The 14,859-nt window shown below is 44.0% G+C and overlaps 1 protein-coding gene across 1 annotated transcript; it reads left to right on the top strand.

Annotated features, from left to right (window-relative positions):
* Positions 1 to 2,855: 2,855 nt before the first annotated feature.
* Positions 2,856 to 11,260, top strand: LOC142470720 (uncharacterized). Its single transcript, XM_075577387.1, has 2 exons — positions 2,856 to 2,913; positions 8,631 to 11,260. The coding sequence occupies exon 2, from the start codon at positions 8,669 to 8,671 to the stop codon at positions 9,785 to 9,787; it is 1,119 nt and encodes a 372-aa protein (XP_075433502.1). The 5' UTR covers positions 2,856 to 2,913; positions 8,631 to 8,668; the 3' UTR covers positions 9,788 to 11,260.
* Positions 11,261 to 14,859: the final 3,599 nt, after the last annotated feature.

The raw sequence follows: 14,859 nt of genomic DNA, 5'->3' as shown, positions 1-14,859 counted from the left end.
TGGTGCTGCAGAGTTTATTTAAAATCGCTGCTTTCCCCCCACACTCTCCTCCCCGCTCCCCGAAGCCTCCCCTCCTCATTGGCTCACAGCCACACCACGTGACGCGTCGCCGCTTGGGATTACAATTCTCTTGCATCCCCTGGCGGCTGACGCGTCACAGCGCGTAGCGAGCCGTGCAGCGAGGGGGGGCTGGGACCGGCTCGGGAGTATAACATCAGATGGTGCGTAGCGCGCACACGACCGCCCGCGCCACCGGACGCAGCGGGACCGAAGCCTAAGACATGTGAATGTGCTCACAATTGATATTCTTTATTCTTTGCTGTGGAGGGTTTTTGTCACTTTTTTTTACTCACCATAACTTAACTCAGTATGGTAAACCCCATCCTTTAGCTTCTCTGCATACCCAGTTAACCAACCCCACACTGATGAGACCCATTAAGGTCGAAACAGCTGTCTGTGGGTGGGTTTTCTGGGTATGCACCTTAACCCTGGCTGTGCTCAAAGCTGTGACCATGCAGCAAGCTTAAGCCTATAGGGAACCATGTTAAAAATGGTTTTTGAAGCAAAAAGTGGCACTGTGTGCTCATTTGCATGTCATTTCCCAGAATCCCTTGCTGCAGTGGAAGTGCTGTATGCTGGGTGATAATGGTGAAAAGTGGGGTTGCAGACCTGCCTAAGATATGCAGATGAGCATACAGTTGTATTTGCATATATATATATATATATATATATATATATATATATATATATATATATATATATATACGCGCGCCGATCGCAGGGGTGAGGGCGGTCAGGTCCCGGCTCGGGGGTTGCCGGGGACGCGTGTCATGGGGATCCCGGCGCTCTCGGAGCCGGGCGGACAGGGTGCCGCCATTGCCCCTTAGTTCGCGCATGCGCAGAGGGTAGTGTAGAGAAAGAATCAGCCGCGAAGCCCTAGCCTACCAGGGAAGGCTCTTTAAGAGGACTACAAGTCCCATGAACCCCAGCAGCACCCCACGTGACGCCAGGGAGCCAATAGGGCTGAAGAATCTCCCTGGAGGGGAGATTGATACATTTCGCGGGCAGAGAGCACGTTGGCAGTTGGTGACTGGAGCAGCTAGGGGAAGGAGGTAGGGTGCAGGAGTCAGTGACTCTCTGCACTAGGCCAGCAGTCCCCTAGGCCCCAGATAGCCCTGAGTCATCCTAGCTGAGTATTATAGGGACAGGCCCTAGGTTAGGGACTCTGCCCCATTATATATTTATTGGTTAGTGAGTAAAGCATATTGATTGTTGCTAAAAGGGATCTGGACTATCTCGACGGAGACCAAGCTAGCAGTGACTGCGGCCTGCTGGCAGCAGACAGACCCTCGCCAAAGTACAGACGGTGCAGAGCCGCGGTGATATTATCCACGCCGGAATTCACCCCACGCGTAGGAGGATATCCCGGCGACTCAACCCCAGTGGTATTGCAGCACCCGTGGCTGGAGCCAGGGCAGGTAACCCGCAAACTCACGTGCACCAACAAGGCCTATCAGCAGACATAGTGGCTGCGCAGTCACACACACACATTGGTATATGACTTGAGAGTGCGAGACATTGGGTTGGGGTTATTGGACCCGGGGTGGGATCACTCTTTGGAAGGTTAGCATCCGCCATGACGCATAGGTTAGCGTCCAGCGAGACGCCGTAGTCAGGTTGCCCTTAGCGAGGGACACCTGTGGTTATGTGTTGATGTTATATGCCTTTTATGCATGTTAGTAAAGGTATTAGTCATTATCAATTCCGTTGTACGTGGTTATTGTGTATTGTCCTGCGAGGAACCACTCCCCCTCTGGTGTGAGCCATCGCAGGTGGAGGCGCTGCCCCGAGTACGTGGTTACTCATAGTATCCTATAATTGCCCCAGGTTTCCCTTAGCGGAAGCTCAACCCTCCTGCGAGCCAACAGGTAAAGCACCACACCCCTGGTAACGCTGTATGGTCTACGAACCCCCTATATATGTATATATGCGATTGGGTGGGGTGGAATACCCGTTACATATATATAATATATTATTATTAATTTTTATCTCTTTTTATAAGACACGATTTAAAAATCAGGATGTAACTATATTCCAAATATTTAATGAGGTCCATGGTAGTAAAACATTTTATTTCCATGAATTCATATTATAAACTTTCATAATAATGTCTTGTATATAATGTATACCCTGCTCATTTATGTAACTGTATTGGTAAACATGTTATATTTGTCTTAACTCTGTGCCCAGGACATACTTGAAAACGAGAGGTAACTCTCAATGTATTACTTCCTGGTTAAATATTTTATAAATAAATAATAATAAATAATAATATGTCGATGGAAACAATATTAAAAGCATTGTACCAGAACACCTTCCTACTGTCTCTGTACGTTCCTCCTACTTATTAGATTGTAAGCTCTTCGGAGCAGGGACTCCTTTTCCTAAATGTCACTTTTATGAAAGCACTTCTTCCCATTATGTGTAATTTGTATTATTTGTTATTTATATGATTATCACGGGTATTACTGCTGTGAAATGCTATGTACATTAATGGCGCTATATAAAGAAATAAAGACACACATACACACATACACACATACACACATACACACATACACACATACACACATACACACATACACACATACACACATACACACATACACACATACACACATACACACATACACACATACACACATACACACATCTCTAGTGGAACTACAAATCCCAGAACCCCCTACGGGTGACATAAATCACATGATACGTTACAGCCAATCAGGGTGCTGGTTCAGAGAGAGGCTTGGCATACACATCCTGCCCTTTGTCTTCAGTTCTTCCTTCCGGTTCAGGGAGCTGAATCTGATCTATTGGTTGATGTTCAGGGAGACAGAGCTGCAGCTCGACCAGGTACCTGGTTTTAACCCTTTGTATCACTATTCTCTCTCATATATAATACAGGGAGATGGATATAGATGCAATACATTGGGAGAAGGGAATACTGCCCCGCAGAGCTTACACTCTAATATACAATGGGATCCAGATACAATACAGGGAGAGGAGGAACCATTGGGAGAAGGGAATCTTGCCCCGTAAGAGCTTACACTCTAATATACAGAGGGTTACAGATACAATACAGGGTGAGGAGGAACTGTTAGGAGAAGCAAATCCTGTCCTGCAGAGCTTACACTCTAATATACAATGGGATCCAGATACAATACAGGGATAAAAGAAACCACTAAAATAATGATATCCCGCCCCGCAGAGCTTACACTCCAATATACATTGACATGCAGATACAATACAGGGAGAGGGGGAACCATTGGGAGAAGGGAGTCCTTCCCCGCAGAGCTTACACTCTAATATACAATGGGATCCATATACAATACAGGGAAAAAAGAATGATATCCTGCCCGCAGAGCTTACACTCCAATATACAATGGGATCCAAAGACAATACAGGGAGAGGAGGAAACATTGGGAGAAGGGAGTTGTGCTCTGCAGAGCTCACACTCTAATATACAGAGGCATACAGATAAAATAGGAGGAGGATCCTGAACTGCAGAGCTTGCATTCAGTGGGATTCAGATACAATACAGGGACAGTGATGTGTTTTTTTATAGGCAACAACGAGGCGTTTAATGCTTTCTTTAAATAATCTCATCCTGGAAGTGTTTATGTTTAGGGGGGATTTTTACTCCTCAATAAAATATATAGTGTCTTCCCTCTAGATCAGGGGGAGCAAACTTTTTTCCCTGCGCCCCCCTGCCGGCGGTCACCTCACCTTACCTTGGCTCCGGCGTCGGCGTCATGAGGTTACGTTGCCATTGCAATATGTCGTTACATGACCTCTGCCGCCGCGTTGCCATGCGACGTGTGTGGAGCCAAGGTAAGTAAAGGTTTACAGAGGACCTGCAGCCCCCTCTCCCCCCCCCTGCACTTAATTTAAGTGCCTTCAGGAAGCGCGCGGGGCTTCTGTAAACCGTGCGCCCCTCCCCCGCAGGCAGTCTCGCGCCCCCCCTGGGTGTCGCGCCCCCTTGCTCTAGATTGTAAGCTCTCACGAGCAGGGCCCTCATTACCTTACGTGTGTGCATATATTTCCTCACTTGTATGCAACTGTTTATGTAACCTACATAAACATTGGCGCTTCACAAATAAACAATGACAATATTAGTAATAATATTAACATTCAACCCCCATTCAGACTCACCATTTATAAGTGAGAACAGAGGGCGACTCCACGGTTTAAAAACTGATTTACAAATACTCATTCTGATAAGGCATCAAGTCATAAAAAAATGTAGCCTGATAAATATATCTCTGCCCTCATTTCAATATTGGCCCCTGTGTGGGACAGTCTAAAGTTTATCCCCCTCCCCATTCCAGCAGAGGCTCCCTAACAAAACTCCTGGATACAGGATATTGGTCAGCGCAAACTGTCAATCTCCAAAATAGAAAGACAATAATAAAAGGCCAATTTATAATGTCTCAATCACAGCAGGCAATATTCCCACAGGCCCCCTCATGAATATGTAGTGAGCTGCCTCATGAGCACTGTCCAGAGGTCTAAGGGGAAAACAAACCCAAGAATTGCCTGTGGGACCAATCGTGCTTTGCACATCTATGTAGCCAATCAAAATTGAGTACTGATTGGTTAACGAGTTGCCTATATCAATCGGAGGAAACGAGCAGCCGGCAGGAACCTGACGAAGCAAAACATTTGTGAAACGCGTTGTGCCTTGCCGGCGCTCGTAGTTGTGGCCACAGACGGCCACCACACTTCAGTCAAGACTCCCTGGTACCGGTCACGCAGTCGGACGCGCCCGCGGGTGCTCACCGGGAAGCAGAGGACCTGTCGGAAGGATCCGTGGCTGCTTGTTGCTTTTTATTATGTGAGTGCAATGTTTTTTATTATGCTATTTGCTAACTTTGGCTCTGCCCATTCTCTACATCTGGGACTGTGGAAGAGGTGCCATCCGCTCACTCACCCTATCGGGAAGAAACAAAAGAGAGGAAGGCTTACGTGTCTGACTTTGAAGAAACATCTCTCTGAGGGAAGGGGCTCACACAGGGCTGTGTGAGTAGATATATATATCTTTGATTATACTATTCCCCCCCCCCCCTCCTTCTGTGTTGTTGTTATTGTGGGAATATTCCCTGCTGTGATTGAGGCATTATCAATTAGCCTTTTATTATTGTCTTTCTATTTTGGAGATTGACAGTTTGCGCTGACCAATATCCTGTATCCATGATGTTATAAGAAGATTTGGGTTGATCTTCTCTGGGTCAAGCTGCAAGTATCTGGAAGGGGCCAGTATAAGTATCTGTGTTCTTGTCTTATATATTGTGTTACATACATCTACACACTACATCCTTTAGGGAGCACCCAAGCTTTGGTCGCAGCGAGACTTCGCCGGCGCTTGGCCACAGAGGGACCCCCTGCCATGCTGCTTTGGTAGATAATTTGTAGGTCATGATACCTTTATTTTAACGGACCGACATATCAATCATTAAAAGGATTACTTTTGGATGGGCTTAAATCAACTAGGAATACGCTGACTGTCGGATAAAACACGATAGATATGGGTGTGAGATTCAAGGCTGCAGTTGGAAAAAGAGGACAAATACCTATAACAAAAAAAGAGAGAGATCCTCAGCCCTATGCGCTCCAACCAGTGGGAATCACAAACATGAAATAATGCTACAATAAATCATTGTTCTTCTTATGGATAAGCTTACCAGACTGCAGAAGTCTCTTCTTCAAACGAGGTAAGTCAGGGTCTCCCAATCGAGATGAGCCGTCTACAACATGGATTGTAAGCACTTCGGAGCAGGCGCTTCTTTCCCTAATGTTTACTTTTCCATTTCGAATGGGCGTATTCCCATTATTCCCTTTTTGTTGCGTCTATTACATATGTGATGCGGTAAACTGCAAGTATCGAGGGTTAGATCACAGTTTCGCTCCGTCCGTTATCAGTGTTATGTTCGGTATTGCTGGAGCCCAGGTATGAGCAGGGACCGCTTCACTACCATGGACGCAGGTAGAGCAATGGCGGGGGATATTAAGTATTTTAATCAATTTGATACTTCAATGGTTAATGCGGCTACAGTTTGACAAAGAATACAAATAAATTGTTTTTATGACCGGTCAAGATCCTTCCTGTGTGTGCTTGTCTACAAAGAGGGTTTAATTGGAGGGGGGAGCTATCACAGATGGCCCACTGAAAGTGAAATGTGTACAGTTTAGAAGGCTGTCGACGATCGCCAGACCCTGGGCTGTCAGCCTAAAAGAAAACCTTTAACCTTGTTGAAATATCCCTCTGTGCATCACAGGGAGAGGTGACAAAACATGTCGCCACTTAGCTGGAGGGCTATATTATAAATTAGGATTAGGATAAATTATAAATTCTGAAGAATAACGTTGAGAGATTTGCACTCGTTGCAAGGAGACAAATACAATAAGGCCCAACACTTGAGGTTTTAGAAGGTGGGCCAGGAACAGATATTCATTTTGTGTCTCAAATATAGGATCACGGTAAAAATGAGTATTATTACATTCAGCAAACTCGCCTGAACCTACTGATATGATATGACTCGCGTTTGTCTAAGTATTATGGCCATAAAGTCATGAGGCCTTTTATATTTTGAGCCAACTTTTTAAACGTCACAAAGCAGAGTTTTATTTCTAAGTCATAAAACTGCGAGCCAACGCTTATTTACGACAGGGGCGGGCTAATATTGTTTCAATGGGGAAAAAAGAGTACATATATCTCACCAAATGAAAATTTTCTGAAAATCAGAATTCAACAGAGGCATGTCTGGGATCAGACACATTAATTTTTATCTTTCTTTGCCAGTGACCTCGCTGGGAAAGACCTATGACATGGTAACGTACTGTGTAGGGATTTCTGTTTGTTTTATCCTTTTTTCATCTCAAAAACTGGTTTGCATTTATTGTAACTGTATGTTCTTGTAATCCTTTTTTTTCTGTAGCCTAAGCACTATATATATATATATATATATATATATATATATATATATATATATATATATATATATATATAATAGGTGCTGGTAAGCCACAGGTGCACGTCCCATATAGAGAATGTAGTTATACGTTATCGTTCCGAGGACTGGTAAACAAGAGACAGCACTCAATGTTGAAAATCAAAGTGTATTAGTGATAGCAAAAATACATCCAGAAATCCAAAGTTTCGGTCCTACAGAATAGGACCTTCCTCACTAATACACTTTGATTTTCAACATTGAGTGCTGTCTCTTGTTTACCAGTTCTCGGAACGGTAACGTATAACTATATATATATATATATATATATATATATTAAACCAAAACTTGACTAAGTGGTGCTTTGGGCTCTGAGAGAACTGTTTGCACGCTTTGTATAGATTTAAAGTATATTTTTGGGCACATTTTGCTACAACAGATTTTTTGTGTGTGCATAGACCCTGGCAGATAGATATAGATTTTATTTGCATATTTCTTGGTTGGTGGCAGCGGATCGATGTGATTAAAAGCGAGTAATGGGTAAATATGTACTCATCTGAAGTACCTTGCGCCGGAGAAAGGTGAGTTGGCTAGTTTAGCCGTGTGTATTAACACTGGTTGCATATCTAAGTCACGTGCTCATAAGTGTGCTTTTCATGACAGACTTGGGATGGATTGAGGGGAGATATTAGTCATTTGAGGGACCTTTTGTGGAAGATGAAAAGTGGGTCAACAAGGTTGCTGTATTATCCTAGTCCCATATGCAGGTCACGTGCTCACAGGTGTGCCGTAGGTGACACTCAGACGCTGGATTGTGTATTCAAGACCAACACCCTAAGCACTACAACACACTTCTTCTAGTCAAGCATACGCGTTGAGTAGTCCCTTTTGCCCAATTACAGGGAGAGAAAGGGATTTGCCCACAGTCGCACACATCCTGCAGTCAGATCGCCGAGTTTGTCCAGTCAAGTTTAACACTTGAACCACAACTTCCATATATTATACATGTTTACTTTTTCCGGCGTTTGATCAATTTAGCTCATCGTGATTTGCCCAGCAGAAGCCTCAAGGTTGTGTCTGCAAGGCCAACACTTTTAACTGCTATACAGGCAGTCCTCGTTTTACAACGCTTCGCTTTACAACGAATGGCTTATCCAACGCTATGCAATGCATACCTATGTTCATTTTTACAACGCCAAAACGGCTTATCCAACGCTCTTACAACGCTTTGCAAAGTTGTTTATGTGTATATAATATATATATTATATAATATTATATTATACTATTTAATATATTATTATATTTTATGTTATATTATATATATATATAAAATACAGTATATACACTATATAATTTATGTGTGTGCTGCGTATTTTATTGCCTGCATAAAATATTTGGTGTATTTTAGTGTTATAAATGCCTTCAGGAACGGAACCTTTAATTTAAACAGTGTTCCTATGGGAAAACGTGTTTTGCTTTAAGACGTTTCGCTATCCAACGCCATTTTGAGTAACACATTGTGTCGGATAACCGAGGACTGCCTGTACTACACTATTCAGTGATACATATTGTGTTTTCTTTAGCCTTTGAATAACAGTGTGTTTATCATGTATTACTCTGCAGCAAACTGGGTGAGGCAAATTAACCAAGGAGTACCTCAGATGTTTCTACACCCATGTGGTGGGACAATGGACAACATTCTCCAGTATAATTATGGAGAAGACAATTGTGCAAAGCAACCCACAGCAAGCAAATTGAAAACTACTGGAAGAAATCCGGCTGAGGGGTCCACTATAGAGAAAGAAGCTCACACAGAGACACTATATATATCTGCTCATAGCAATAGTTGTGGTGTGGTCGACCCATATCCATTACACAAAATCACACAAGCAAATAAGTGTAAAAACAGTGGCCGACCAAAAGTTAGGCGTAGGAATAGAGGACAGAGACGCTGCGTATGTAGTGACTGCGGAAAAAGCTTCCCCCACAACTCGGCCCTAGTTACACATCAGCGAATCCACACAGGGGAGAAACCCTATGCATGCAACCAGTGTGGAAAAAGCTTTACTCAAATCTCAAGTCTTATTAGACACCAAAGAATCCACACAGGAGAAAGACCATATGAGTGTGCCGAATGTGGGAAAAGCTTCATCCAGAGTGCACACCTTGTTTTACACCAGAGAACTCATACAGGGGAGAAGCCCTATACATGCCGTGAATGCGGGAAGAACTTCACTCACAGTTCACACCTGGTAATACACCAGAGGTCCCACACGGGAGAAAAGCCATATCCATGTATTGAATGTGGGAAGAACTTTACCAGTAAGACGCATCTTGTTACACATCAGAGGCTGCACATGAAAGACATGCTTTATATATGCATTGAATGTGGGAAAAGCTTTAAGAACCACTTAAGTTTTGCTAGTCACCAGAAAGCTCATGCTGTAGGGAAACCGTACACCTGCAGCGAATGTGGCAAAGGATTTAATCGAAGCTCACAACTGGCTGTACACCAGAAATCTCACACAGGCGAGATGCCGTATGTGTGTAGGGAATGTGGGAAGAGCTTTAATCGTAACTCGCATCTGCTCATTCACCAGAAAACACACGCCGTGGTACTGTTTGTATGCCCCGAATGTGGGAAGAGTTTCACTGACACCTCATCTCTCCATACGCACCAGAGGTCTCACACGGAGGAGAAGCTTTATATATGCGGTGAATGTGGGAAAAGTTTCACTGAGCATTCGGGCCTGGAGATACACAAACGAACTCACACATGAGCCAGGCCTAATACCTTCATGTTGACACATTACGAAGGGGAGAGTGTAGTGGTTAAAGTGGGAGATGTTGAATCCACAGCCTTGTGAATTTGTTTCCTACTTCAACTTCTTACACTTCCTGGCAAATCATTTCATAGTATCTTGTGTTCATCAAAACACCTTCAGTGGTAGTTGTATATTGATGCAGCTACCTCTGTGATGGGATTGTCAGCAAGTATGGGATGAAGAACTAGAAATTACTCAATTAGAATGAGTAAAGTTGAGATACAGAAAGCAAAAGCGGTACTAAAGTGTTAGAGGCTGGAGACAATACAACAAACGTGTATTCAAGACATATACCGTAACCAGTAAACATAACCTCCTCCCTAAATTGGCCCACGTGTTACTGGGTTATAGTATTCTTCCATTCATTACCATTATGATGTCTCGGAGACTGTAATTGCGTATTTTCTGCCATTTTTCACCGTTTCGTAATTTAGGATGTGCTTTATAACTTTTCCAATCCTAGGCCATAGCGCCCGCAAAGTGTACAAAAGCTAATCATCGGGGTCATCCCTCAAAACCAAATCGGTGGTGAGAAAATGAAAGTAAAGTAGTGTCATTAAATGTTTAACCCATTTGCTGCTAGTTAGTGAGTTATGCCAAGAAGTAAGAAATTATGTTTTCCTTAATGGATTTCATTTTTTTTTTTAAAGGCCCTATACCTCTATTTTAAGATCCTTTGTTTAAATACTTTTGATAAGGTCCTGACAACTTTGCCTTAATACTGTATGTTTAAATCTTGAAATCAAGATACTTTTTGAAGTCACCACCCAGCGAATATCGGCAACGTTAAAACAATCGGGAGACTTTGGTGGCAAAACGAGGGAGATCAATCCACCTTTCATTGATTTGAAGGAACATTTTTGAGGAAGGAAAATATTTTTTAGCTAGTTATCTGAAAGTCTCCCTTATAAATAGAGAGAGGGTCCAATTTGCAGAAACAATTATCCTATTTACACTATAAAGACGAAATAGTATTGCGGGTCAAAACCACTACGAGCATTACAATGCAGGATCAGTAACTAAACTTGAACAGATTGTTTCATCCTTTATAACCTATGTCCCAGAGTGGGTTTTGTGACTGCACTTTCTTACCATAGACTCTGCCGTACAAGCTGTGTAATGCAGCAGAAATCTGCTCCTTTTTCCAGGGAAACAATTGCCAAAAGAGATACGTGGTGCATATTATTACCCAGAATCCTCGTATGCAGTTTAACCACAGTAAGGCCTGTGACGGGGTGAAGTAGGTCTGTGGAAAACCTGTGTAAGACATTAATGGACTTGCGAGGTTTTGGGGGGATTATTTGTGTTTTATTAGAGCAAGTGAAAATTATTTCTATGGAACCTGGTTTCCATATTTCTGCTTAAATGATTTTATTTCTTGTCCATTTTTGTGACGTTCTTAACAATAAAAACAAGGCTTCCTCTGGATTTTCTCTGAATTTATTTATAAAATGTTTTACCAGTTGGTTAGGCTCTATGTCCCATAGCTCCCTCCTGTCTGTGTCACTGTGTCACCCTGCGGTGGGAGGGACAGACTCCATGTCCCATAGCTTGCTCCTGTCTGTGTCACTGTATTACCCTGCGGGAGGAGGGACAGACTCCATGTCCCATAGCTCCATCCTGTCTGTGTCACTGTGTCACCCTGCGGGGGGAGGGACAGACTCCATGTCCCATAGCTCCCTCCTGTCTGTGTCACTGTGTCACCCTGCGGTGGGAGGGACAGACTCCATGTCCCATAGCTTGCTCCTGTCTGTGTCACTGTATTACCCTGTGGGAGGAGGGACAGACTCCATGTCCCATAGCTTGCTCCTGTCTGTGTCACTGTGTCACCCTGCGGGAGGAGGGACAGACTCCATGTCCCATAGCTCCCTCCTGTCTATGTCACTGTGTCACCCTGCGGGGGAGGGACAGACTCCATGTCCCATAGCTCCCTCCTGTCTGTGTCATTGTGTCACCCTGCGGTGGGAGGGACAGACTCCATGTCCCATAGCTCCCTCCTGTCTATGTCACTGTGTCACCCTGCGGGGGAGGGACAGACTCCATGTCCCATAGCTCCCTCCTGTCTGTGTCACTGTGTCACCCTGCGGTGGGAGGGACAGACTCCATGTCCTATAGCTTCCCAGTTATTTATTTTTATTTTGAAAATGTTTTACCAGGAAGTAATATAACAAGAGAAGCTGCACACCACATATAGCAAAGTCAAAATACTTGCAAGGACCGGTGCTCGTGGTTCAGGGATATCTGCCTAAAAATCCAGTGTATGGAGAAAAAATGAATGATCCAGGGCAACTACGGATTTCTTTGAAAAATTTAATTGGCACAAAAGAACACAATGTTTCCTCCCTCCTAGGGGACTTTATCAAGTGACTTGATAAAGTCCCCTAGGAGGGAGGAAACGTTGTGTTCTTTTGTGCTTACCAGGAAGTAATACATTGAGGGTTACCTCTCGTTTTCAGGTATGTTCTGGGCACAGAGTTATGGTGACATGCATGGTTACATTAAAGGAACATAGGTTATACATTATATTTACAGACATTTCATGAACAGTTGGCGATAACATATGATTGTGAGCATGTGTAAGAGTTACAGATAAGATTAAAACTATAGACAGTTGTCTTGAAATTAATTATACTGGAGGCGGTTTTGATTCTCTGGAAGGTTTTTCCAGACATGAGCTGCAGGGTAAGAGGAGGAGCGATTTGGATTCCTTGTTGAACCTCGGGAACGTGAATAGTCTTGGAGTCAGATCTCGGGTGATAAGTGCTGCACGTGGTAGGGGTGAGGAGCTTGTTCAGATAGACGGGTAGCTTGCCCAGAAAGTATTTGAAGGAAAGACAGGAAAGATGAACTTTGTACCTTGACTCCAAGTGATGGCCAATCTAGTTCTTGGAGCATTTCGCAGTGACGTGTGTTGTAATTACATTGTAGTACTGTAACAGGGACTTAACCCTGTCTCAATGAGGATTCAATAGAAAGCCTCTAGTGGTCTGATTAATCCAGCAGAGAGCTGGTTAATTGCAGACAAAGTCAATTAACCAGTCTCCACCTGGCTAATCAGACATGTTAAAAAGCCTCCTGCTGGAAACTGCAAGAGAGACCACTGAGCACAGTCACAACGGTGCTGCTAAAGGAGATGAAGTCTTGAGCACACAGGACTGTGTGCTGCCAGCAAGACACCAGGGACCAAACCTCCATTCCAGGGTGCAGCGAACCCGCCAGAGGCTGTTCCCTCAACAGACACCAATCCAGACCTAGAGACTGACATGAAGGGCTATCTGCTTTGAGGTACCGCTTTTGGACTTTGGGTTCTTTTGAGGTTGGTAAGAGGCTTATCCTCCCATCCCTGCAGATAGGGACTGGGGATGTGAGTTAGCCCTTACAAAGGGGTAGGCTTTTTATTTCTTTGTTTATTTCTTTGTATACACACACAGAAATAAACAGCCTATCCCTTTGTAATAGCTAACTCACATCCCCAGTCACTATCTGCAGGGATGGGAGGATAAGCCTCTTACCAACCTAAGACCCCAAAGTCCAAAAGCGGTACCTCAAAGCAGGTGGCCCTTCATGTCAGTCTCTGGGTCTGGATTGGTGTATGTTAAGGGAACAGCCTCTGGCGGGTTCGTGGGTTCACTGCACCTCTGTTCCCTGGTATAAAATATATATATATATATATATATATTGCCTTAAATTGTTTCACTTAAAGACACGGGCTGAATAAATGCCACTGTTTAATTTCTCCAAATCCGTCTCCCTGGTCATACCTCTGAACGTGTCTCTTACAGGTACAAAGTAGCATATTGAGTTGTAGAGGACGTCTAGTTTTCTCAGGTGAGTTTGGGGTGCTGTACCATATACTGTTTCCCCATAGTCTATAGTTGGTATTACTGTAGCATCTGCTGTGCGATGCGCTTTCTGACCAGCGGGCTTAGGAAGGATTTGTCTTTATAAAGTACACCTAGCTTGGCATTGGGTTTGGATGTCAGAGTATCAGTATGCAGCCTGAATGTTAAGTGGGAGTCCAGCCATATTCCCAGATATTTAAAACTAGTGACGTGCTAGAATGGTGCTAGGGTTGCTTCAGATCTGGAGCTCTGTTGTTGGAAGGTTTAGAATGTAGCCTTCATCCCAAATGCCATTGTTACAGTCTTGTGAGTGTTTAAAAACAGTTTATTTTGGGAAATCACTAAATTAAAATCTTGAAAAATCAGGTTGATGTACGTGTCCAAGTCAGTGAGCCTAGGGCTGTGTGCATTTAAGATTGTGTCATCCGCATACATGTGCATTGATGCTGCCTTCCAAGTTGTAGATATGTCGTTAATGAACACTGAGAAGAGTAGGGGCCTCATAACAGAGCCTTGCGAGACCCCACAGGTGATTTCCAAGGGGTTGGAGTTAGAGCCCGAGAGACACATTGGGATATACCCGACCGGAGTGAAACCAGTTAAAGCATGTTCCCCTTGACCAGAGTACTGCAGCTTGTTTAACAAGATAACATGTTCAACAGTGTCAAACGCCTTTGCAAATTCCTGAAATATTGCACCAGTAAGTTGTCCCAGTTCCATTCCACACTGGATTTCATTGCAAACTTTTAAGAGGGTAGTTACCATGAAGTAGTTTGAGCAAAAACCAGATTGGAATTGGCTTGGGAAATTTGTCTTGGTATAGTAATCGCTTAATTGGGAGTGGGCACATTTTTCCATGACTTTGGATAATATTGGGAGAAGAGTGACTGGCCGGTAGCTGGAGACAGTGTTTTTGTCCCCACTTTTGAAGATTGGGGTAACTCTGGTGGTTTTCCAGGTCTGTGGGATATGGCCTGAAGACAAAATAGAGTTGATTAAGGAAGCAGGCGGTATGTCCAGGGGCGTAGCTATAGCCGGGGGGGCAGATCTCTTGGGGGACCAACTCTCCTCCCTGTTGGCGGCACATTGCGGGGCCTGAAATGCATTAGGAAGGAAGCACAGAGGGAAATCCCTTCCTCTGCAGGTGGGCGGGGCCTGGGTCAGGGGGCGGGGCCCTGAGATGCA

This window comes from Ascaphus truei, chromosome 20, assembly GCF_040206685.1.
Source record: "Ascaphus truei isolate aAscTru1 chromosome 20, aAscTru1.hap1, whole genome shotgun sequence".
NCBI classification, from domain to species: domain Eukaryota; kingdom Metazoa; phylum Chordata; class Amphibia; order Anura; family Ascaphidae; genus Ascaphus; species Ascaphus truei.
Note: the sequence above shows the minus strand (reverse complement) of the source record. Positions and strands in the feature narration are given on the sequence as shown.